Source organism: Diaporthe batatas (assembly GCF_019321695.1).
Source record: "Diaporthe batatas strain CRI 302-4 chromosome Unknown Contig00018, whole genome shotgun sequence".
Classification (NCBI taxonomy): Eukaryota; Fungi; Ascomycota; class Sordariomycetes; order Diaporthales; family Diaporthaceae; genus Diaporthe; species Diaporthe batatas.
This window is the reverse complement of record NW_025408565.1, coordinates 394,925-418,483: the sequence shown is the minus strand read 5'-3', so window position 1 is coordinate 418,483 and position 23,559 is coordinate 394,925. Positions and strand designations below refer to the sequence as shown.

General features: G+C 42.3%; 4 protein-coding genes across 4 annotated transcripts; 1 reads left to right on the top strand and 3 right to left on the bottom strand.

Moving 5' to 3' along the window:
* Nucleotides 1–71: 71 nt before the first annotated feature.
* On the bottom strand, nt 72–5,368 carry KVR01_012272 (uncharacterized protein; the record flags this gene model as incomplete). Its single annotated transcript, XM_044790845.1, has 10 exons — nt 72–470; nt 532–1,166; nt 1,864–1,922; nt 1,977–2,567; nt 3,039–3,162; nt 3,271–3,436; nt 3,530–3,656; nt 4,071–4,155; nt 4,519–5,025; nt 5,098–5,368. The coding sequence occupies 10 exons, from the start codon at nt 5,366–5,368 to the stop codon at nt 72–74; spliced, it is 2,964 nt and encodes a 987-aa protein (XP_044638850.1).
* Nucleotides 5,369–7,090: 1,722 nt separating this feature from the next.
* KVR01_012266 (uncharacterized protein) lies at nt 7,091–7,498 on the bottom strand (the record flags this gene model as incomplete). The annotated part of the gene is made up of 1 exon (XM_044791760.1): nt 7,091–7,498. The coding sequence occupies one exon, from the start codon at nt 7,496–7,498 to the stop codon at nt 7,091–7,093; it is 408 nt and encodes a 135-aa protein (XP_044638844.1).
* Nucleotides 7,499–8,491: 993 nt separating this feature from the next.
* On the top strand, nt 8,492–16,516 carry KVR01_012253 (uncharacterized protein; the record flags this gene model as incomplete). Its single annotated transcript, XM_044794494.1, has 7 exons — nt 8,492–9,012; nt 9,043–9,686; nt 9,775–9,887; nt 9,979–11,669; nt 11,763–13,029; nt 13,160–13,256; nt 13,320–16,516. The coding sequence occupies 7 exons, from the start codon at nt 8,492–8,494 to the stop codon at nt 16,514–16,516; spliced, it is 7,530 nt and encodes a 2,509-aa protein (XP_044638831.1).
* Nucleotides 16,517–16,895: 379 nt separating this feature from the next.
* KVR01_012204 (uncharacterized protein) lies at nt 16,896–18,049 on the bottom strand (the record flags this gene model as incomplete). The annotated part of the gene is made up of 3 exons (XM_044785585.1): nt 16,896–17,095; nt 17,156–17,365; nt 17,422–18,049. The coding sequence occupies 3 exons, from the start codon at nt 18,047–18,049 to the stop codon at nt 16,896–16,898; spliced, it is 1,038 nt and encodes a 345-aa protein (XP_044638782.1).
* Between the last annotated feature and the right edge of the window lie 5,510 nt (nt 18,050–23,559).

Sequence of the window (23,559 nt, the reverse complement as noted above, 5' to 3'; positions counted from 1 at the left end):
TGCCCAATTTGATTGCCTCCCAAATTCGTATATTCTGTCATGTCCCTCCCATCCGACTGCAGAAAAGTCCCTTACATCTTCCTAGCCAGGACGACATGGACTGCCCATTCGAGCTGCACATCTGTGCCAGACAGCATTTGCTCTAGATGGCGCCACTCATTTGAAGCCCAGCTAGAATCAGAGAAATTCAGCCTGAATGACAGTAACATCTGCTTTAACCACTCAGGCGAGGCATCATTGCGCCGCCAGTTAGTGTCGACGGGCACCACGATTCGCTCTTTAGGTATGCATGCCGCCGGACTAGACCTGCTGCGGGATCCGCTTGCGGGCCATACTTCGTGAGAGGATTTGTTTGGTTTATAAGCAGATGGGCACCACCAACCCTCGACATTGTTAATCTCCACGAGCTTGACGTCCGTCCATTGTTCATCAATCAGCGGCAGAGAAGCCAGGCCTGAATATAATTGACCCTAATGCACATTTTACGTCAGCTTGTACGAAACATGAATTAACCGATTGAGTGTCATTCACCATGCAACGCTTCCATCCCTCGTCCATCCAGCCCTCCGAGATCAGCTTGTCCACGTGGCTCTCAACAAGACGTCGCAGAGACTCCGTTGCGGGCATATTTCCGACAACCTGCGGAAGCGGAGAATAGAGCACCGCGCTGAACGTGCCCCCAGGCCTCAGACTATCGTTGATATTGGCCAGCGTGGGAGCTAGATCCGTCCAATGAATTGCCTCACACGACATGACCAGATCAAGCTGCCCATTCTCGAGTCCCAGATATCCATCCCAGGCATCTTCGCCCCTCTTGTTCCGGTATCCGAACATGATTTCGGGGAACAAGTCTGGGAGCCGGGCACGTGCCGCTTCAAGGAGAAAGCCCTTGGGCTCCGTAAGAATAGCATGAGTCACGCTGCAGTCACCTCCCTGCAGGAAAGAAAGCAAGCCTTCTATTCCATTCCCGTACCCGGCGCCAATATCATGTGCTGAACGCAATGGTCCTTGGTGGTACGCAACGAGCAGCGCCCATAGTGACGCAGGGTATTTAACACGATGGTCGCCATAGTGCTCAATTTCGTATTTTTGCGCGTCGTCCAAGCTTGAAACGCTGCCCATCGTGGTTGACAGAGTCGACGGCAATGGAGATAGTGCGATTCTATCTGGTAAGGGTGATCTTCAAATCTTCTAAGTCAACAGGTGAAATATTCAAGATGTGTATTGGGTAAAGTGAACCAGTGAAATAAAAAGATGCTGCAGACTCAAATAATGTGTAGTTTTAATCATTTCTTCACAGCGGGAAGAGGGGCAAGGAGTGCTATGAATTTCGGTAGAGTTTAACTAAATATTAGACTTCCGAAGATGTCCGCGGTCAATTACAATGGTCGGCAGACACGCGGAGGGTAACCGCGAGTCTTGGAAGAAAAGTCATAGGACCAACGTAACGGGATCAAAGAGGGCCGTCAAAGGCGATATCGTACGGGGGCTCGTCTGGGTGATTTTCACGCGTCTCCCGACACAAGTAATTTGTGAATGGTCGACTCCCTCTTCTCGCAGTAGCAATGCTTGCAAAATTGGCGGCACTAGAACGAAGAAGTCCATGCATAGCTCAGTTGTGATGGACCTCAATTTGCCACACTTGCCGAGCACTTGAGTTTGGATTACAGCAACCGCCTCACTCCTCCGTGTCGCCCTCTAGCCAAATTTCATGACCATTACCTTCTCGTAGGAGCAAGCTCACAACACACCCAAATATAGAAACGAACATTGCTGTCCAACATGCCAAGCCTGTCAAGTTATGCGTTGACCCGTAGCTGTATAAATACCCGTAACCGGCTGCAGCGGCACTGCCGCATATACTCGTCGTAAGCACTGAAATAGTGTGTGTCCTTGCACGGGCTGAGGGGTGCGGGCTGGCACTGAAGTAGATTTTGTCAGCTATTTCGACTCCGGCAACGGGAAGTGAAGCTTACCTATTAACGAGCATCACCTGTGTAGGCATCACAAACACAGCACATGACATCAGGATAGTCTGTACTAGTACTATCAAGGCCCAGACATACGGCCCACTCTTCCCCCCTGGTGGTGGTGTTGATGAGGGAACGACTGCAATGTATGGAACGAGAGCATGAACTATAGGAAAGCCAAGCATGAAGAAGCGCAAGGTCCTGATATTGCCCAGGCGTTGTTGAACGCGGGGGAACAAGAGCAGTTGGGCTGGAAGACCGACACCGCCAAGGATTGCTAGGGTCCAACCTATCTTATCTGTGGCCATGCCGGCTCCACCGGAGAAGAAGAACGGTAGCCTCCACTTCCGTCGTTCTTCCACCGAGGCAACAGGATCGCTGAGGAAGCTAGGCCATAGACTGTTGTATGCCGCCGTGTGCGTCTCCAAGATGGTGTAGCACAATAGGGTCAATGCCAGGTTACGGGTGAATATTCTCCGGAACGGGAGAAAGTTGACCTTTTGCGCCGTTTCGAGATGCTTCGCCGGGATGCCGGGACTCTCGGGCCCGACCATTGGCTCCATCTCTTCTTGTTCTGCCAAGCCGCTCGCAACCCTACTGTATTTCACATCGGAGCAGCTGAACAGAGAACGGACTTTTTTAGAAATCGCGATTCCAGGATCGTAGCGACCACGACAAGGGCCCAAAGTCTGTTGGAGTAGAAAAAACGGCCCTCGAGTCAGCGGCAAGCCAATGATTCGGGCGCTCTGCTCGGGGGCGGAGAATACGAACCTCTTCGAGGAAAAAGAAAGCACTGAGAAAAGAAATGCAGAGTATGGAACCATTTAACAAAGCCGGTGGCGCGAATGGGTACTTCTTCAAAAAGGGATCGTGGCCGAACCTTTCCGGGAATCTACCAGGCAGGTCGGCCAGCTGCCCTGCCATGAGGGGACTGAGCATGACCGCAAAATTAAAAGAAATGGGAAGTAGCACAAATGCCCTTGCTTGATATCTGTTTAATATGCGAGTAAGCGGCACAATTTCTACAAGTTTTGGCAGCTTTTGTAATATTTGTCACATAATTCATACCGCTTGTCTTGCACAACCTCTGACACCATGGTCCTCATAACTGCAATGTTGCCATTGAGGAGGCCCTCTATAACCCGGAGTGCAAGAGCCTGATGGAAATTGCGAATGAATCCAAATGCCGTGGCTGTAATGACTAGGAGTATCTGTAAGCATCACCGTGCAATAAGGATCAGGTCACCTGGTTGCTGACACAACCTACTATTGCAGTCAGAGGACAAACAGGGAGACTCACAGGCAATGAGTGTCCCAATAAGCAACGCAAGCTTCCTCCCGCCCCAAGACGAGTCTGCGATTTTGCCAATAAACAGAATCGAGATGCACTGGGAGAGAGTGAAGGCCGATTTCAAAATCGACACTTGCCGAATCACCTCAGCCGATGTCAGGGTAAGATCCAGTGACTGAAGTTGATAATACAGGTAGGTCTGTTTCGTTTCCGATGAGTATCGAGTTCCAAGAATTCATAGATCAGCCGTCAGGGTGTGGATGCTTACACCGATTGAAGCACTGACAACGGGTTCTGCAAAGCGCATCAAGCACAGCACAAATAACTGGTCCTTCCTCGGTAGCGACATCCAGCTGACTTTGGCATTGGTGCTAGTCGCCATTGTGCTTTGTGATCTTGATCACAGCTGTTATTGCACTTGATGCAAGTAGACGATGTCGTGACCGGGTAATATTCATCTATCTTGGATAAATATGTGATCGATACGTGGCACGGAAGTATTTGGCTGGATGAATGGGCATGGCATTCCCCCTTGCAGTTGAGTGCAAGCTTTCAGAATTTTGAGCGCCGGGTCCCGGGCTGGATAAACCTTATATGTCTCCCCAGACTGGGGTTTGTCACAGCTTCCGATTGCCATCGATTCAAAGGCGGAATACATCTCGGCAATGAAGAGTTCAGGATTACCAGATAGCGGCGTTTGGAAACCGATACCCAGAAGATATCAGCCAGGAAACGTGGAGCATGGTAAATAGGGTCACAGATTTGAGCGATTATCATTACGTGGTTTCGTTTCTAATCGCCATGGGTACTTATAGACCTTAGATCGATTCGCCAGATTGAGGCTGAGATGACATGAGCCAGCCAGCATTGGGTGCCCCCCAGTAACATGTCCTCCTCAGTAGTCGAACAACACTGATACCTAGGTGTGTTAATCCGCGGCACTCAAGTGAGGTGAGCATGCAGTCAGACACGATCACATTCATTCACGTTGTCTTACTTCTAATAATCATACATAGAGTTATTCCGAATCCTTTTGAAGCTGATTATTTCAAGTAGATTCATCACCATATCTTGCACACATCAACATTCTAATTTACCATCCGCATGGCCTTCTTCAGGGCCTTCGTAGTCTCGTCAACCTTAGAAAGCGGTTACAATGGTTAGTACCGCGACAACAAGATCTGACGGGTGGTCGGCTTTTTTCTGTGGTCAAGGACAGACAGATGATGGTGAACATATATTTGCAGGGTCTTTGACTCACATATAATTCGTCGAAGAGTGTGTAGTGATTTCCATTGACCTTGATGACCGCAGAAATGAAATCCGGGTGCAAATCCTCCCAGCCAAGCTGGGGCAAGAACCTTGTCCTGTCAAGGACACACTTTTCATTTTCGTCAACCATTCCTACCTTGTCCCTTGCTCTGATCAATATAACGGGTGGCGGCATAGGGAGTTGACCGGGGAGTGGGCTGCCCTTTGCGAGTGGTTCGTGCAACTGTCTTGGCAACGTCCATTGTGGAACGATCCAGCGGTCTGCCAGGCAGGTTGCGCGGACGAGGGCTGTCTCTAGCCTATTTCTGGTTTGGGGGCTCAACCCTTCGATACCCGTGACATATTGCGCAGTATTCTCTTTGGTCGCCTCGGGTCTTTCACATCGGGGGTACACGGTGTCCAACAAGATCACTTTGGATACTGTCAGCCCCCTGCCTTGTACGGCAAGCGTGCGGGCAATCTCAACAGCGACAATGCCTCCGAACGACCATCCTTCATGTGCGGATAAAACTTTGTTAGCCGAGGACGCCTGTGCCGAGCATTTGCAAGGGAACATTAGCCTACCACCAATAATGATCTGGCCACGGCTATGCCGGCGCCTGATCAACGTTATGTAATGCAGCGCCATATCTCGTACGCTCTGCCAGCCGCAGTGGCCATTATTTTCGAACTTTGGGTCATGAAGCGCGTATACACGTGTTCCAAGTGGACCCAATTTCAGGTAGCTTGAAACTAATCCGCTCGCGTCGTGGATCAGGAAGAATGGATGCGTTTCACCTTGCAGCGGGCCACACGCTGGATCATCTTGAATGAGAAGGGGATTGGGATTTGACATATTGTGACAGGAGAATGATACCTGTCTCAAAACTGTACACGTCCAATTCAGCAACGGCTGTTGTCGCGGTATCACAGGGCGGTTGGGTCACTACAGCGTTCGGGTGGTCAGTTCACTAATGCCAAAATGATGTAGACCTCCTCTGGATCACTGGAACACAAGGTGATGCGCACAGAAACTTTCTTTGGCCAACAAGGTATCATCTGAGCTTAAATATCCATTGACTTTTGACCATGCTTTCCGTGAGTCGAAGTTTGACCATGCTGTCCGAGAGTCCAACTTTCACCATGCTTTCCGAGAGTCCAATCGAGATTCTCCTCTTCCCCAAGTCTAGAACGCGTTCGATTTCCTTGACTCTGAACCTAAAACATTTATATGTGCCTAGGTGTGCCGTCGATCCGGCTGGCGGCTGCCATCGGTGTTCCCCCGGTCCCTTTTGAGCAAGGTCTAGACCGAAAGCTAACCTACAAGTTCGGCGCGTAGGTTAGAAGGTTCAGATGTGAACCTTGTGTCAATGATGTTGAAAGAGGAAGGGGGAGCAACTGGTATTACCAGGCAATTTTGTTAACAGCACGAATAATGAATTTCTGAGTAGAATGGTCGAATGGGCAGGATGAAAGGCACGTCGATAGAGAAAAGATGAACACGAGAACAGCCTCATGCGGCCTGGAAGAGGTCTCACTACTTCGAGAAGACGAGGAGGTTCCGAAATATCTCCAAGCCGATCAAAAAAAGAAGCGACGATTTCGGAGGGTTTTTAGCACCTTGACACTCATATTTGGTGTCGCTGGTGTCTTTTATCTTGGCCGCCTGAGCCAAGTCGTCTTTCCCTCCACTACTGCGCAAACTGCATCATCTTCGCCTTTGGTCACGTCGCCAACGGACAGGCCTCTCCGAAACCCGCAGCTTTTACCCCTCGGTCCTCCATGTCCTCACGAGAAGTGGGAAGAGGCTAAAGCACAAGGCTGCATCTACGACCTCATGCTGTCCTCCTGGGTGCATCCTGCATGTGCCACCGTCGAATTGTATGCTAAATACAGAGGTTGGATGGCGTGGCGCAATGTGACGTTTTGGCGAGAGCCGGAGATGGTGAACGAGGTGTCATATGAGGAGGCAGAATCTGGCGAACACGGCTTCCTCTGGGCTCAGGGAAGTCAGCATCATCTACACTGCAGCTACGTGTGGGACAGACAGCGGTTTGCTGAGGCAAGGATACCCAAGGTGCTCGACGCATATAGTAGGAATGCGTCACACGTCGACCACTGCACATATTTAAATGCTGTGCCTTTCGGTTGGGAGATTGAGGCCCCCAATGTCACTAGAATCTATCAGCCCTATGATAATGACTGTCTGGTAGACGCAATGTAGAATCGATCACGAGGATGTCTACTTAAAATGTTGGCTAGGACAGCTCTAGATCACTACATGAAATGAAGTCATAGAATTTCACGGTCAGGACTCACGATTTCAGAAACTAAATCGGTGATCCTTGCTAATTTGGCTAGCTTGTATGGCTCATTAATGGGTCAGGCACGTTGCTCATACCAGAGACCCGACTTGAAATATTTTCGTAGCGGTCCTTGACAGGAATTCGTTACTCATCCCCGTAGAAATATGAACAACATGTACATGTAGTTGTACAAACAGACTCGGAAGATGGTTCTAAATGTCTCTGGGTAAAGAATGGAAACCGAGATTTCGCTGCTGGTTTCCGTGAGAACGTTAAGCCAAGCCCACTCTCTCCTGCTCTGTCAGGTCTGGAAAAGGTATAATCTCGGTCTGATACTCGAAATCGAACAAGGCGCCCGGCTCAAGATCATTTCCTGCCTCTGTATCCGTTACCCGAGTTCTAACCCCTCTCTCGGGGGCATTAGCCCATGCCCTTAGTCCTTCCCAATCTCGGCACATGTGAGCCTGGTTGTCTGTGACGTAGCTCATCTGGAAGCCATCGACGAAGCTCATTGGGGTCGCATCTGCCATACACATGACAGCGTCACGAAGAGTGTTCAGACAGTGGGCGACGTGTCGGTGGCCCCACCTCGAAGTCGTGTTGGTGTGCACCCGGTGCGTGTATGCCTCGGCGATGACGAGGACACAGGTCAATTGATGGAATCCTCGTAACGTATACATTTGCCTCGTTGATATCCACGAGAAGAAAGGTGCAAGCCCAGACACACTACCATCTGGGTGATACCATTTGGCATATTGGCGGTTGGCGAGAACATTTGATGCTGTGTCTAGAATTCAGTCCCAAGGAAGCTTCAACAGACTCGAGTACGCTCACAGTTGTGCATAGACCAGATTCTCCGGATCAATTTCATCGAATGATCGAAGGACTCAAATACGTCCTCTGGCATATGATAGGGGTGATTCTCATCGAAGTAGGTAAGCTGGAGAGGGCCGCCAATATCTGCATTATTGGAGAGATCAGCAACTGGGACATGGAAGCAGGTTTGACGCAGCAACCTGGCTACTCTATCTGCTACCTACCTTGTGGTACGAATTCGCTCGGATCCTCACCAAGCTTTCCACCCCATTCGTGAGATTCTCTTGTCAGGCGAACCACCTGTGCTCGCGCGAGCGCAGCATATATCCCTAACAAGACCGCAGAAGCCCCTAGTAGTATGACGCTCGCCTTCAGACACCAATTCTCTCTGCCGAGGGGCCTTGGCCGATTAAGGAGAGTAGAAGAGTCCGAGACTTCCCGCTGCCAGTGACAGTCACTGTCCTGGCGTTCATATTCTTCAGAGTGTTGATCCTGGTATGGAGTCATGGAGTAGTCTTGTTTGGTAGTGCTCAGCTGCCTGGCAAATAGAGACATCATAATCATGTCATTCAAAATAATAATCAAAAACAGAAGACAAGGAGTTTTTGGGACTTTTATTCATTGAACAGCTTCCTCAAAAATTCTACAACGCACCGGGCAACGCAATATGGGCACCTCCATGTAGCTTCGATCAACGGTCCGGGATTCCTAAGTGGGGCAATTAGGTTTGGCTCTGGCCATTTTCACGATACTCAAGTGCTACGAGATGTATAATAAAAAAATCTGAACAAAGATTGGGGAGAAAAGAAGCATCTATATTCATCATACAAACCACTGCATCAATTCATAACAGGAGCATGGCTGAATCAAGCACGCAAAATGACACGGCAGTTGCCATTTGTGGATTGGGCCTTAGACTGCCTGGCGGGATCAACACGCCGTCCGCGCTTTTCGACTTCCTACTGTCCGGAGGAGACGCAAGGGGACTTCCAGACACGAAACGCTACGAATACGACTCTTTTAAATATAGCGGAAGTGATGGCCACACGCACACATTGCCGTCCGAAGGTTACTGGCTGAGTTGGGAGGAGATCACTGGCTGGGATCCATCACCATTCTCGGCAATAGGCCTCGTTATGAGCCAGCCCGAGGTGGAAAAAATGGACCCACAGCAAAGAATCCTTCTTCGAGTCGTCTGGGAGGCCATGGAAAGCGCGTGTGAGACTCAGTGGCGAATGGACAAAGCGAAAGCCGACAGAATCGGGTGCTACGTGGGGTCCTTTGGCGACGACTGGCGCGAAATGCACACCAGAGACTCCCTCGATATTCCCCAGTATCGTCTGGCAGGGTACGGGGACTTTTCGCTGTCAAATCGCGTGTCAAACTGTTTTGGATTTGGCGGTCCAAGCATGACGGTTCGTGCTGCCTGTGCCGCTGGCGGGCTTGCACTGCACTTGGCATGCCAGGCTATCAAGGCTGGCGAGTGTGACACCGCCGTCGTGGCCGGGTCGAACCTCATTTTCTCGCCCGATCTCGCCGTGTTCCTCGCCGAGCACGGTGTTCTATCACCGGACGCGTCTTGCCGCACGTTTGATGCCAAGGCATCCGGATACGCCCGCGCAGAAGCTGTGAATTGCTTGATTCTGAAGCGCCAAAGTCTTGCGGTCGCAGATGGCAACCCAATACGTGCCGTTATCCGTGGATCCGCAGTCAATGCGAACGGAAGGACGGCTGGCATGTCCACACCGAGCTCGGAGGCCCAAGAGGCGCTCATGAGAGCTGCATACCGTCAGGGTGGCATTTCCGACCAAGACATGGTCAAAACAGCAATGGTCGAGTGCCATGGAACAGGCACACCTGTAGGTGATGCAGTCGAGACCTATGCAGTGGCAAAGATATTCGGGCAACATGGCGTGTTAATTGGCTCTGTTAAGCCGTCTCTTGGCCATTCCGAAGCTGCCTCTGCACTCACCAGCGTCATCAAAGCTATAGTGTCACTGGAAAACCGGGTGATCCTCCCCAACATTAAATTCGAGGACCCTAATTCTCAGAGTTAGTAGACATGTCTCCTTGGCCTCTCATCGAAGATTGGAAACATCATGAAGATGCCTTTGGTTCTGATACTGACCGCAGCTTCTAGTTCCTTTCAACGCTGGAAATTTGACAGTGCCCACGACGCCTATGCCATGGCCGACTGATCGATTAGAGCGAATCGGGATTTCGAGTTTTGGAATAGGTGGAACAAATGTCTATGTAAGCCTCTCATTTGGACGATGGCGTTATGACCGTATCTCTTTGACAGAAAAGTCATATCAGCTTGGCTTACAGCATTTTGAAATTTTAGATCATTCTGGATTCCGCCAGTTCGCTCCGCCCACAGGAGCCTTCATCCAACACGTTCCAGGCGGAACACGACGAAGCCGCAGTTCTTTCGAAAGCCAAAGCCAAGCCAACGATTATCCTCTTTTCTGCTGCCTCTCAGGCTGCCTTGGCGCGCTCAATGGAACTGCACAAGGCCTACTGTAAAAAGCAGCCTCAGAGGCTGGAAAGACTAGCACACGCTGTCAATCGTATGCGGATCAAACTCCCCTACAAGAATTACTGCGTTTTTGATGAAAGTCGAAGGGTTTGCTCAGTCAAGTCTAGTTCACCACTTGGCTCACACATCCGCTCACGGCCGGCGTTGTCTGTTCCGATAGCTTTCATTTTCTCCGGACCCGGTCAACAGTGGGCTCGTATTGGCGTGGAGCTACTGAGATTTGACAAGTCCTTCGCGTATGACATCAAATTGATGGACGACGCTCTTCAACAGTTACCACCAGTTGCTAAGCCCTCGTGGACCGTCCGGGCTGAAATGGTCAAGACAGCGGAAAGGTCTCGCCTTGGAGAATCCGAGATTGGGTCCACTGTTTTGACGGCGATACAAATTGCTTTGACCAGACTTTTGGGTCGTTACGGCGTCCGGCCAGATGTTGTCGCGGGATGCTCGAGTGGCAAAGTTGCGGCGGATCATGCTTCTGGTCTTCTCAGTGTTGAAGCGGCCATTTGTCTTGCGTTACACACGAGCAAGTCTTTACCCAAGAACCATCTCTCATCGCCACAGGACGCCTTGAAGATGGATACACGGAAAATCGAAGCAGCCTTGCCGACTGGCCCGGCCGCCCTTGGCCAGAATTTCGCTAAGCCCCTGTACACCGACTCTGATCACCATTCTTTGCGCGAGCCAAGCGCTGTCGACTTCAGTCAGGAAGTAAAAGAACTTCTGGTAAAAGCGCCTGGGTCGATCCAGCTCATCATAGGGCCAGATTCGTCCGCCGCTGAGCATTTGGAACAGGCTTATGCTGAGGCAGGACTGCGCCCAACATACGTCCCCACCCTGGTCTGTGGACAATCAGCCACTATCACATTCCTCGTTGCTCTTGGGGAGTTGCATTCCCATGGAGTTCCCATTCATCCCATTGGGAACTTGAAACCTCTGGTGGACCTCGAGCCCTACCCTTGGGATTTATCCAAGCACTATTGGCCGACATCTCGCGCAGCCAAAACATGGAGATTACGTCAATTCCCCCCGCATGAGCTGCTTGGTGTACGGAATTTTGACGACAGCGGCACATCACCCATGTGGCGCAGCAACCTGTCTGTCGACAAGATTCCATGGATCAAACACCATAGGATTGGGAGTGATATCGTTTTCCCCGCTGCTGGGTTCATTGCTATGGCGGGTGAGGCGTCATTCCAGCTTACAGGTGTTAGGGCGTATATGGTCAAAGAGCTTTCATTGAAGAAAGCATTGGTGTTGAATGCTGGAGCCACCGTCGAGGTAGTCACATCAGCGCGCTCACAAGTGCATCCAGACTCCGCCTCCAATGTTTGGGAGATCTCCTTTTCGTCATATCACGACGGCACGTGGACCATGCATTGTACCGGTCTCGTCAAGCCTACGACAGACTCGAACATTTTGAGATCATCTTTACTAGATATGGAACTTCCGGAACAACGAGATGGCTTCGTTCGCGAGGTTGACGCCGCATCGTGGTAAGTGACCTTCACTTTCAGACAGTCGGCACTATTATGCCTCATGAACACACTTGTCCACGACATGAAACTGACAACAAGCGCGTACCACAGGTACCGGGCCATGGCAAGAATAGGCTACAATTACGGCACAGCTTTCAGGGGCATGCAGAACATAATCGCAAATGTCGTCTGTAAATCGGCAAAGTTGAGGCTCTCACATGATTCCAGAGTGATTCCTTCGACGATAACTTCAAACTCCTACACGTTTCACCCGACGATGCTAGATAAGATCATCCAGTCACTTATCGTCGCAAATCACAGAGGGCAGCCCAGATTACTCCGACAAGTGTCGTTGCCAACTTGGATCGAGGAGTTCAGCGTGGGATCAGCGCCGCTGGAGTCGCAGGATAAAAGTCTCCTGGATGTGCATGCCGTTGTTACGGGGTCTAAGGGGAATGGCTCCTGTCGTGGATCCATGGTGGCCCGCTCTATGTCTTGCCCAACAGACGATCTAGCTTCGCTCGAGTCGCGCCCAGTTGCGACAATTAAGGGCCTGCAATTCGACCCGATAATACTGGAAGAGTCCGGCCCAATCTCCCATCACGAACAATCTCATGGCGCTATGCAGTTGGTCTGGAAGCCAGACATCGACTTCATGAGGGAGACTCAACTGTTGATTCCGCGATCAGGCCCAGAGCATGAGAATGTCCAAAAGCTTATTGATGCTTTGTTCACCATTTGTGCGGCTGAAGTACGGACATCAGCATTGATGGCTCCGGCTGGGATCCTGAATGATCCAAATCGAGCCCACTTGTGCAAACTGGCGCACTGGTTGGAAGAACACCCTCACGGTCACGAAGATCAAGTCAACCTCACAAAGGAGGACATTCACAAGGAAAAGCAAAAGCTGATGGAAGCTCTCAAAAACTCCCCCGGATCCGCTGCCGCCGAGTTATTGTCCAGGTGCGCCTCCAATGCACGTGAAATATTCAACGGGACCGTCAGCCCCCTTGAGCTATTTCTGGAGGATAACGCCTTGCATCGACTTTATGACTGGATGAATTCTCTCTGGTCATATGAAGGATTCTTCGAGCTCCTGGCACACAAGTACGGCAAGCACCTCCGAATCATCGAGGTCGGCGCGGGTACTGGAGGTCTCACCGCGCGTGTACTTGAGCACCTCAGGCCACGTGAAACAGGGTCTGACGCTCAGTGGGATGGTAGCTATGTCTTCACAGACATATCATCCGGATTCTTCCCTTCTGCGAAGGCTCGGTTTCAGAAAGTTCGCGGCATGGAGTATCGCGTATTAGACATCTCGCTGGACCCGCTTACGCAAGGCTTCAGCGCTGAGTACGATCTGGTGATTGCCAGCAATGTGAGTGTAATGGCTGTCTCTACGTGGGATACCACGGCTCTGGGCGGTTTCAATCAAAGCGATTGATACTTGGAGCTTGTGTCTTCATATCACGTCTCGATCGTATCTAATGCTGACCCCATCATAAAAGGTACTCCACGCCACTGAAGACTTGACAAAGACGCTCCGCCATGTCAGATCTCTGCTGAAGCCCAACGGTCGCCTTTTGCTCCAAGAGCTGGCTTGCGGTAAATTTTGACCATATTCCGATCATTGAAGCATGAAACCAGAGATACTAATATGTTCTTCAGACTTCAAGTGGATCAATCTGATTATGGGGTTTCTTTCTGGGTGGTGGCTTGGTGCATCTGACGGCCGAGTCCAAGAACCCTACCTTGATCATCAGGTATGGGACGAACGGCTTCGACAAGCGTCTTTCAAGCCCCTCGATACTCTCGCCCTGGATGCTGATAAACCATACCAAATCAATGCTACTATGATAGCGAGGCCCGAAGTTCCTCAAATGGGATCCGCAGAAAGCTCTTTGGTCAGCATCACCTTACTTCACGATGACTTAGATCACACATCCCTTCGCACGATTGAGATCTTGGAGAGATTTGTCCATCAACGTGGGTTCAAATCAACACGCCACCAACTCCAACCAGGAAATTCAGCGGGAATAAAGCCGGGGCACGTAGTGTCGCTGCTGGATATATCGCCAAGTGGATCGTTTCTCGCCAACGTCTCACAGGCGAGGCTAGACGTACTTCTCGAGCTACTGAACGGCCTTCAGCAGTCTGAGTCGACACTGTTATGGCTGACGGGGGCTTGTCAGGTCGATCCTGTTGACCCCATCTTCGCGCAGATACTCGGCTTCGCACGAAGCGTGCGGAAAGAAACTGGTCTAAACTTTGTGACTCTAGAGTTAGATTCGACATGTGACCAGGCCATGGAAGCGGCTGCCATGGTGCTGGAAAAGTTAATCTCTTCTTCTCGCGCCTATTCTCCCTCGGCAGGTTTGGACCCAGATAGGGAGTTTGCCTACGCGTCGAAAGCTGGCGGGATTGTTGTTCCACGATTTTCGTGGACCTCTGTGTCAAAGAGTCTGGCTGCCTCTCAGCACCTTGCCGGTACATCGACGAAGCACAGGTACTTGCAAATCGGGAATCCTGGACAGCTCGACAGTCTAGTTTGGGTTCAAAGTCCAGACCCCGTGCTGGAAAATACAGAACCCGGTCCTGGAATGGTGGAAGTGAAGATAGAGGCTGCGGGACTGAACTTCAAAGACGTCCTGATGTCCATGGGCATTGAAAGCACCCGAGCACACTGGGGCCGACTTGGCTGTGAGGCTGCTGGCATAGTCACGGCGACTGGCGCCTGCGTTTCTGAAGTCAAAAGGGGTGATCGTGTCATGCTCTTTGCGCCTGATGCCGGATGCCTGGCCGTCTCGGTGCTGGTCCATCAGTACCTGTGCGTCCCGATTCCCGACTCCCTACCATTCACCCATGCTGCGAGCATGCCATGTGTCTACATTACTGTCCTACGAGCGCTGATCGACAAGGCCAACTTGAAGCGCCACCAGACAATATTGATACACAGCGCTGCAGGCGGAGTGGGTATTGCTGCTATACAGGTTGCGCGTTGGCTTGGTGCAGACGTCTACGCCACAGTTGGCAGTGAAGAAAAGGTGCGATTCCTGCAACAGGAGTTCGCAATTCCCAGAGATCATATCTTCCATTCTCGAGACGACAGCTTCGTACACGACATACTGGCCGCGACTGGCAACCGTGGGGTCGACGTTGTGCTGAACAGCCTATCGGGATACCTCCTGCATGCATCGTGGCAGTGCGTTGCGCCATGCGGTACGTTTGTGGAACTTGGGAAACGCGATATTGTTGGCCGAAGCAAGCTGGCAATGGAGCCTCTTGATGAGAACCGCGCCTTTGTGGCCGTGGACATGGCTCACTTGGCAGTACACAATCCTCGTGAGGTGTCGACATTACTGCGTCAGGTGGTGCAACTCTACAATAATCACACGATAAGGCACCTGGAACCTCTTCGGACGATTTCTCACCAAAGTGTGACCGAGGCAATGCGCTCATTGTACACAGGGACCAACATTGGCAAAATTGTTGTTGACATTGCTGGGCACACTGGAGGCCAACAACCCCTCCCGATTGATACTCACGTGCGTAATGCAGCAAGTGTTTCTACACCAAACGCGAAGTTTACCCCTACGGATGCCTATGTGCTCATTGGGGGCCTGCAAGGATTGTCGGCTCCCATAGCAAGATGGATGGTCTGCTGTGGCGCCAGGACGATCTTCTTCCTGTCTCGGTCTATGCGAAGTCCACAAGGCCACAAAAGGGACGAGCCACTTATCTGCGAGCTGCGCGGGAATGGCTGTACAGTCATAACACTGGAGCTCGATGTTGTGGAGGAGGGCTCGGTCCAAACCACCATTTCGGCAATCACAAAGACACACCGCATTGCAGGTGTCATCCACCTCGCGGGGATACTCTTGGACACTGAGACAAAAGATTTGAACCTCCACGCATGGCGGACAGTCATTGATCCGAAGGTGTCTGGGACTTGGAACCTGCATCGCGCCCTCACCATTCATGCACCTGACCTAGATTTCTTTGTCCTTGCAGGCAGCATCATTGGCATCACAGGGAACCCAGGGCAGGCTAACTACGCCGCTGCCAATTCATTCCTTGATGCTTTCGCTCAGTATCGGCGAAGCCTCGGTCTTGCGTGTTCTGTGATGGATATCGGGGTCGTCGAAGACGTTGGCATTATGTCCCGCCAGCCGGAAAAGTTGGAAGCCATGAGGAAGACTGGTGTACGATTGCTCAGCGAACAGGACTTTCTGGACGGTATCCAGCTTGCCATCGCTAGATCTACGACTAGGATCACGCTTCACGACGCAAAGGTCAGCGGCACCAGCAACCCACCTCACTCGGCTATCTTCCGATACACCTCCGAGGCTCAGGTGGCCGTGGGGTTTAGTAGCATGCTTCCGCTCGATCATCCCAACACCAGTGTGTTGTGGAAGGGCGACGCGCGAATGGCACTGTATGACGACCAAAAGGGACATGCGTGGGGGAGTCTACAGGAGGATCAGAGTCCCTCGGTAACAGGCTCTGCTGCTGCATTGGACGACTTCATATCGCATGTTTCCAGGGATCCTACACAGCTTGACAGCCCTTCATGTGTCGAATTTCTTGCCAGTCAAATATTTAGGCGGGTCCGGAGCTTTCTGATGCGAGACGAGGAAGCCCACAGCGACGTGGACAGTGCCATACATGGCTTTTCCCTGGCTTCAATTGGGATGGACTCCCTCATGACAATAGAAGTTCGCAATTGGTGGCGGCAGACATTTGGGACCAGTGTGAGCTTGCTGCAGCTGACGAGCGCGCCAAACTTCGCGCAGCTGGGCAAGCTGGCAGCGCGCCAATTGAGAGAGAGGCATCTCGCAGGGCCTGTCCAAGGCGCCAGGCATTGATGTAATTAGTTGGGAAATTCCACATGAATAGGGAAATGGGAAGCTGCTGTTGCTTGCCATCAGAAAAGTGGGCAAGGGGGTCGATGCTCGGCCAGCACACACGTGCGTCTTGTACTAGGTATATTGTCATTGACATGTCTTGGATGAACAGATGCGTTCTTCACATAGTGCTACAAATATTTCTCCTCGTATCGTCCTGAACTGCCATCATTCCGCCCGGTTTAGTAGTAGGCCGGCCACCTAGTATTCAGTAACTTAGCTGCAGGAATTCATGGAAATGCATACCAGTCGAGATCGAGTGCCATATACTATTCGTGACATTTGTTCCAAGGTCCTTTTCAATATCCGCTAACTATACTGTAGACTATCACGCCGTCTCTCACACTTTTTGTCCTCTCCTACGAATCACAATTTTCGCCAACGGGTTGACATTCGTCTCAAATCCATACATCACCGGTTTGACCGGGCCTTCTTCAATCTTCTTCAAGTCATAGTCATGCAAAAGATGGCAAAGGATGACCTTAGCTAAATGGGCAGCGAAAAAGCGACCGGGGCAGGCTTGACGCCCGTGTCCAAATCCTAGTGATCTCACCTATCAGTGCTCAAATATGAATGCGTCAACACATGGTTGGCACCTACCAAGATGATCTGGCGACGTGCTGACGAACTGGGCAGACCGATCGCTTTCAATTTGCCTCTCGTAGAACCGATATCCATCAAACAGCTCCGGCTTCTCGTACCTGTCGGGATCCCACATCCAGTGGCATGAAACGGCCACGGCATGGTCTTTGGGAAGGATAGTGCCGTCTTGAAGGGTTATCTCCTCCGTGATCCAACGACCCATAGATACTGCAGAGTATCAGAACAAGCTGAAACGAGTAGCGAGTGCCGCCTGATCCACTTACTGATAGAGACAGGCTTCAGACGCTGGCTCTCCTTCAGGACACTGTCCATCAATCTTAAGCTCTGAACATCAGCCTTTGAGAAGTCGCAATTGGTTACATCTTTGCCGTCTTTCGAAATCATGTCATGGATCTCCTGGCGTAGTGGCATCAGGAGCTCGGGATGTTCGCAAAGATCTAGCACGACCTGGCCGATGAGATCACTGCTGGTGTGCAGCGCCACTGTAGATAATGCCAGCTGCCAGGTCGCCGCATCGCTACAAACCCCCTTCATCTCCGCGATCTCTTCAGCCCATGTCAGGGCATCGTTGTGCTCCACCTCATGACCGCGCATCTTGGCGGCCTGCCGCTCTCGCAGCACCTTGTCTGTCAGCTGTCTGGTCTGCGCCAGCACTTGCCGAAGTTGACGACATTCTGAGCTGAATTTGCCAACAATCGGTCGGAGGATCTTGGGAAATAGCCGAAGGTACTTGAGGGCTTTCATAGACTGTGTCTGATAGAGCCGACTTATTCGCAGCCATTCCGAATCTCGACATAGCTCCGGACCCAGAAAGACTCGCAAGGAGACACGCGTTACAATGTCTTTGAGCGTATCTCTGACATTTACTTCATGCCAATCTGAAAATCTCATCATTCGGGTCAGCTCGAATGAAGAAGGGTATTAGTCGGGCCTGGCCAGTGGATACGTGCCTTGATTGTTTGTGAGTATGGAATCGAACGCGTCTCGAGTCTCCCTGGCCAACGCTTTTGCTACAGAATCTTCCATAATGGTCAGTCGTTGCGGTTATATACTCATCTAATCACTTCTTTGTACCAATGCTTCGACTCAACCGCGATTTAATCAAGGTTATCAGCAGGTCTGACCCAAGACTCTCATATGGCTCGAACCCGGCAATTTTGTCCTGATAGGCCTGGTCACGGCAGAAGTAGGAATCATTAGCTGGTTGAAACCATATACTCAAGCTTTTACCACCAAGAGCACAACTGACCTTTTGTAAAAGCGTCGTAGAGTCAAGCTTCGGGTTGCCCCGAATTTCAGTGGCGTATTTGGGATCTATAATCACGAAGTGGACTATGCCAGTGTCGACCACGAACGGCTTACCACCGTAGTCTTTCAATGCTTTTGTTACCAATGCTTTGGCTTCTTGACGATATTCCATCGCTGACGAGTTGACCAGTGGATATATGCCCTATCTCAGGAGCTTCGTTTTCCATTGGCCCCATGTCTGCTTGGACGTCGACGCGATGAAACAAATGCCTATGAATATGGCTGCCACAACAATGTTCGTAATGAGGACTGGACTGAAATCCACATTACTTGCCGCGACTGTGGGCAATGTGGAGTGGTTTGCTGCACGATCCATTGCGGCTTTGGTGTAAAAGTTGCTGGGTGCGACAAGGGCAGTGTAAAGGACAAGCGGCAAGCTGTAAGTAGTGGTTATTCCAGCCCTTTTGGTGTGGGGTTGTCACCCAAGTAACCCGCAGGTAACGAGCCAGTACCTAAATAAGCCCTTTTTATAATAGCCCCTTTCTCCAACCCCCTCTTACCTATAGAATAGAAGAAAAATTTTTTACCCTCCTCCCTTTAATTAATAGTAAATTATTATTAAATTAAATTAAAAATATATAAAAAAAAAAAAAAATATTTATTTATTTAAAAATAAAAAATAATAATTAAACTATATAATAAATATTATAATTAACCTACCTTTAGGTTATTACTTTTTATTTTTTATTATAATTAAATATTTAAACTTTATATTTACTTTTTAATTTAAATTTATAATAATTATTTATTTATAATTAACTTTATTTAAATAGTTTTAATATATTTAATATTAAAAAAGTTTAACTTTTATATTTTAAATATTAAAATAATATTACTTTAAATAATTAAAATAAAATTATATTATTTTATAAAAGTATTAAAAAAGTAACTTTTAAAAATATATTATTCCTTTTTTATAAAATAATAATTAAATATACTATTTTAATTATTTATAATAGATTTTAAACTCTATTTATTTATAATTTAATTATTAAATTAATATTTAAAATATATTTAATAAATATAATAATTTAAAATATATATAATTTTAATCTTTTATTTATAATATAAAACTTAATAATAATAAAATTATTTAATTTATTATTTAAAAAGAGTAATAATAAATAAAGTAAAATAAAAATAATAATCTTATTTATATAAATAAACTATAAAAGAATAATATTTTATTATTATAAGGATATATAATAAAACTAATAGGAAAGTAAGACTTATAATGAACCCTTTTAAAAAGAATTCTCTTTCTTTATAATATTTAATTAAAATTTAATTATAATAATTTAAAATAATTAACTTAATTAATTTTTAATATTTTATAAACTTAAAAGAATAAAGTTAAATATAAAATAAGTAAAATACTTTTATTCTAAATAAAGTAAATTAAATAACTATTTATATTAATAATTAAATAATTTAAAAGTTTATAAATAATTAATTTACTTTATTAAATAATAATTTAAATTAAAAATTTATTAAATATATAATTAATACTTTATAATACCTTTTATTTTTATAATTTTTTATTTTTATAATTTTTAAACTATTATATAAAGAATATTTTACTCTTTTTTATTTATTTATTTTAAAATATAACTATTATTTAATTTATTTAATTTATTAATATAATAATTAACCTTTTATATTAAAAATATATATAATAAATATATTATTAATTTCTTTTATTTTAAAATTAATTTAACCTTTTATATTCTTTTAAAGTCTTTTTATCTTTAAACTACCTATTTATTAAATCTTTTAAAATCCTTTATAAAAGTAATAAAATAAAAAAATATTATTATATAATTTATTTTAAATATAGTTTAGTTTTATAAAATTAATAATAATAATATATTTATATTATTATTATTATTATTATTAACTTTTATATAATAACCTTTTATTAAAATAATAATAAAAATAATTATAATAATAAAAATAATAATAATATCTTTATTAAATCTATAATTACCTTATATAACTTTCTACCCTTTTAATTAATATAATAATTATAATTATTATTATAATAATCTTATATTATTTTAATAATCTTTATTATTAAATAAAACTTATATATATATTTTTATTTTAATTTAAAATATATATTAAAAGTAATTTTATATTTTAATATAGTTAAATCTTTTTTATTTATTTATAATTCTTTTATTTTTATTATTAATTTATTTTATTAAAAGTAATATAATATAAATTTTAATTATAATAAATATTACTTTCTTAATTATAATTAATTAAATCTCTTTAAATAAGTTAATATATATTTATTTAACCTTTTAATAAATATAACCTACTTTTAAAAATAAAAGTAAATTTTAAAAGATAAAATATTTAAAGAATTTCTTTTAAAAAAGATTAAATTCTAAAAAATATATTTTAAAATTATAAAAGTAATTTTATAATAATATTTATTAAAAGTAAATAATATTAAATATACTAATCTTTATAGTTATTTATTCCTTTTACTACTATTAAACTAAATAAATAAACTTTAATTAAATTTAATAATAAAATTTATTTAATAAAGTTATTTTAATATATTTAATAATATATATTTTAATATATTATAAATTAAAACTTATAAAATTATATATAAAGTTTAAAATAAAAATAAAAAATAATAATTAAATATAATATTATAATTTTAATAGCTAATTTAATAAATTAAAGCTTTAAAAATACTTTTATTACTTATATTTAAAATAGTTAAAATATATAAAATATATAAAATTAAACTAACTTTAATATTAATTTTATTATATATAACTTTATAATATTTATTAAACTACATATTAAAGATTATTATAATTAATTTTTAAAATATTATAAATAATTTTAATTTAATATTAATAATAAAATTAATAAAATTTAAAACTTTTTATATTTTATTTTATTTATTATTTATAAAAAATTAAAAAGTTAACTAATTAATAATATAAATAAAAAATCTCTATATTATAATATTATATTATATTATATTTTTTAAATTAATTAATTTTATTTTAATTTATTATAAAAATAAAACCTATAATTAATTATTAACTTAATTTAAACTTTTAAAATTTAATATAAAAAATTTACTAATTTAAAACCCTTTTAATTATCTAAATAAAAATATATAATTATTTAATAAAAGTTAATTATTACCTTTAAATAAATTATTAAAAACTTCTTTTATTAAATATAGTTATTATATAATATAAATAATATTAAAAATTTAATTTAAAATATATTTATTTTTAATAAATTTAATAACTTAATTAATATTAATATTCTTTTATTAATAAAAATACTTTTATAAAGTATTTCTATATTCTTTAAATAATAATATTATATAAATAAAGTATTAAATTAATATTATAAATAATTTATATTATATATAATTAAATAATAATAATATTATATTATTTTATTATATTATAAAAAAGTAAAGTAAAATATAATATTTATATTAATAATTTTAAAAGCTATTAAACTTTAAAGTTAAATATATTTATATTATTATTATAATTAAACTAATATTTTTATTTAATAAACTTAAACTTAAATTTAAATTTTAATTAAAGTAATAATACTTAAAAGTAATAAAAATAACTTTAAATATAATATTTAAACTTATCTACTTTAATACTTTTTTAACTTATTTTTACTTTTAAGTTTATATAAAATAACTATTTTAATTATAAATAGTAAAAGCTTTTTATTATTAATAAAATTTATTAATAATAATTTTTACTTTTTTATTACTTTTATAATTTATAAATTAATTAAATAATATAAATAAAAACTTTAATTTTTATACTATATTTAAATATAAATAATATAAAAATATTAACTATAAATCTTTTATATAAATTAAAACTTAAAGTAATATAATTTATTATTTATTTAATTTATTTAAAAATATATATTTTTTAATATTTATTAATATAATACTTTATATTTAAATTAAATACTTATTATATTTAATTTTAAATACCTATTAAAACTTTTTATTCTTTAAGAATTAAATATTATTAATTTTAAACTTTTTACCTTATAATTATAAATTAATAAATTATTTAAAAATTAAATAATTTAATTATTTATAAAAATATAATTATTTTAAAAGAAAAATTAACTTTTAAAGTATATAAATTTAATATAATTTTAAATTAACTATAATACTATTTATTATTATAAAATATAATATAAATAATATAAAATATATTTATTAATAAATAATATATTTATATTACTTTATTTAAAATATTATATTATTTATAATATTTTAAAACTTATAATATATAATTTTTATTTTATTAATATAATAAAAGAATAAATAATATATACTATATATATAAAATATAAAAATATTAATATAAATATAATTTTATAAATTATATATTATTAATATATAAAAGGAGACTATTATAATATAAAGTTTTAAAATAAAGAAAATAAAAGATATATTAAAAGTTATTATATTATATTATAATTAATTTATTTATTTATTAATTAAATAAAAATAAATTTATATTTAAAATATATTTAAAAGTATAATAAATAATTAATTAATAAAAGTTAATTAAAATAATATAATAAAATTAAAATAGAAATTTTATTTAACTTAAAGTTAAATAAATATTTATTTAATTAATAAAATTTATATTATATAAATTTATTTATTTAAAATAATTTATTAATAAAATAAAAAAGTTATATAAAAGTTTTTATATTTTATAATATAAATAAAATAATTAAAATTAAAGGATTTATATAATTAATATTAAAAGATATAAATAAATATTTATTAAATTAATTCTATTAATTAATATTAAAAGTATAAATAAATTAAAGATTAATTTTTAATTAATATTAAAAGTATAAATAAATAAAAACTAATTTTAATTAATATTAAAAGTATTAAAGTAATAAAATTTAAATTTTAATCCTTTTATTTTTATTATTATTTAAATATATTTAAAAATATTTTAAAAATAATTTATTAATTAATTAATAAGTTAATACTTATATAAAGAATAATTAAAAATATTATAATACTAATTTTTAATTTATTATTA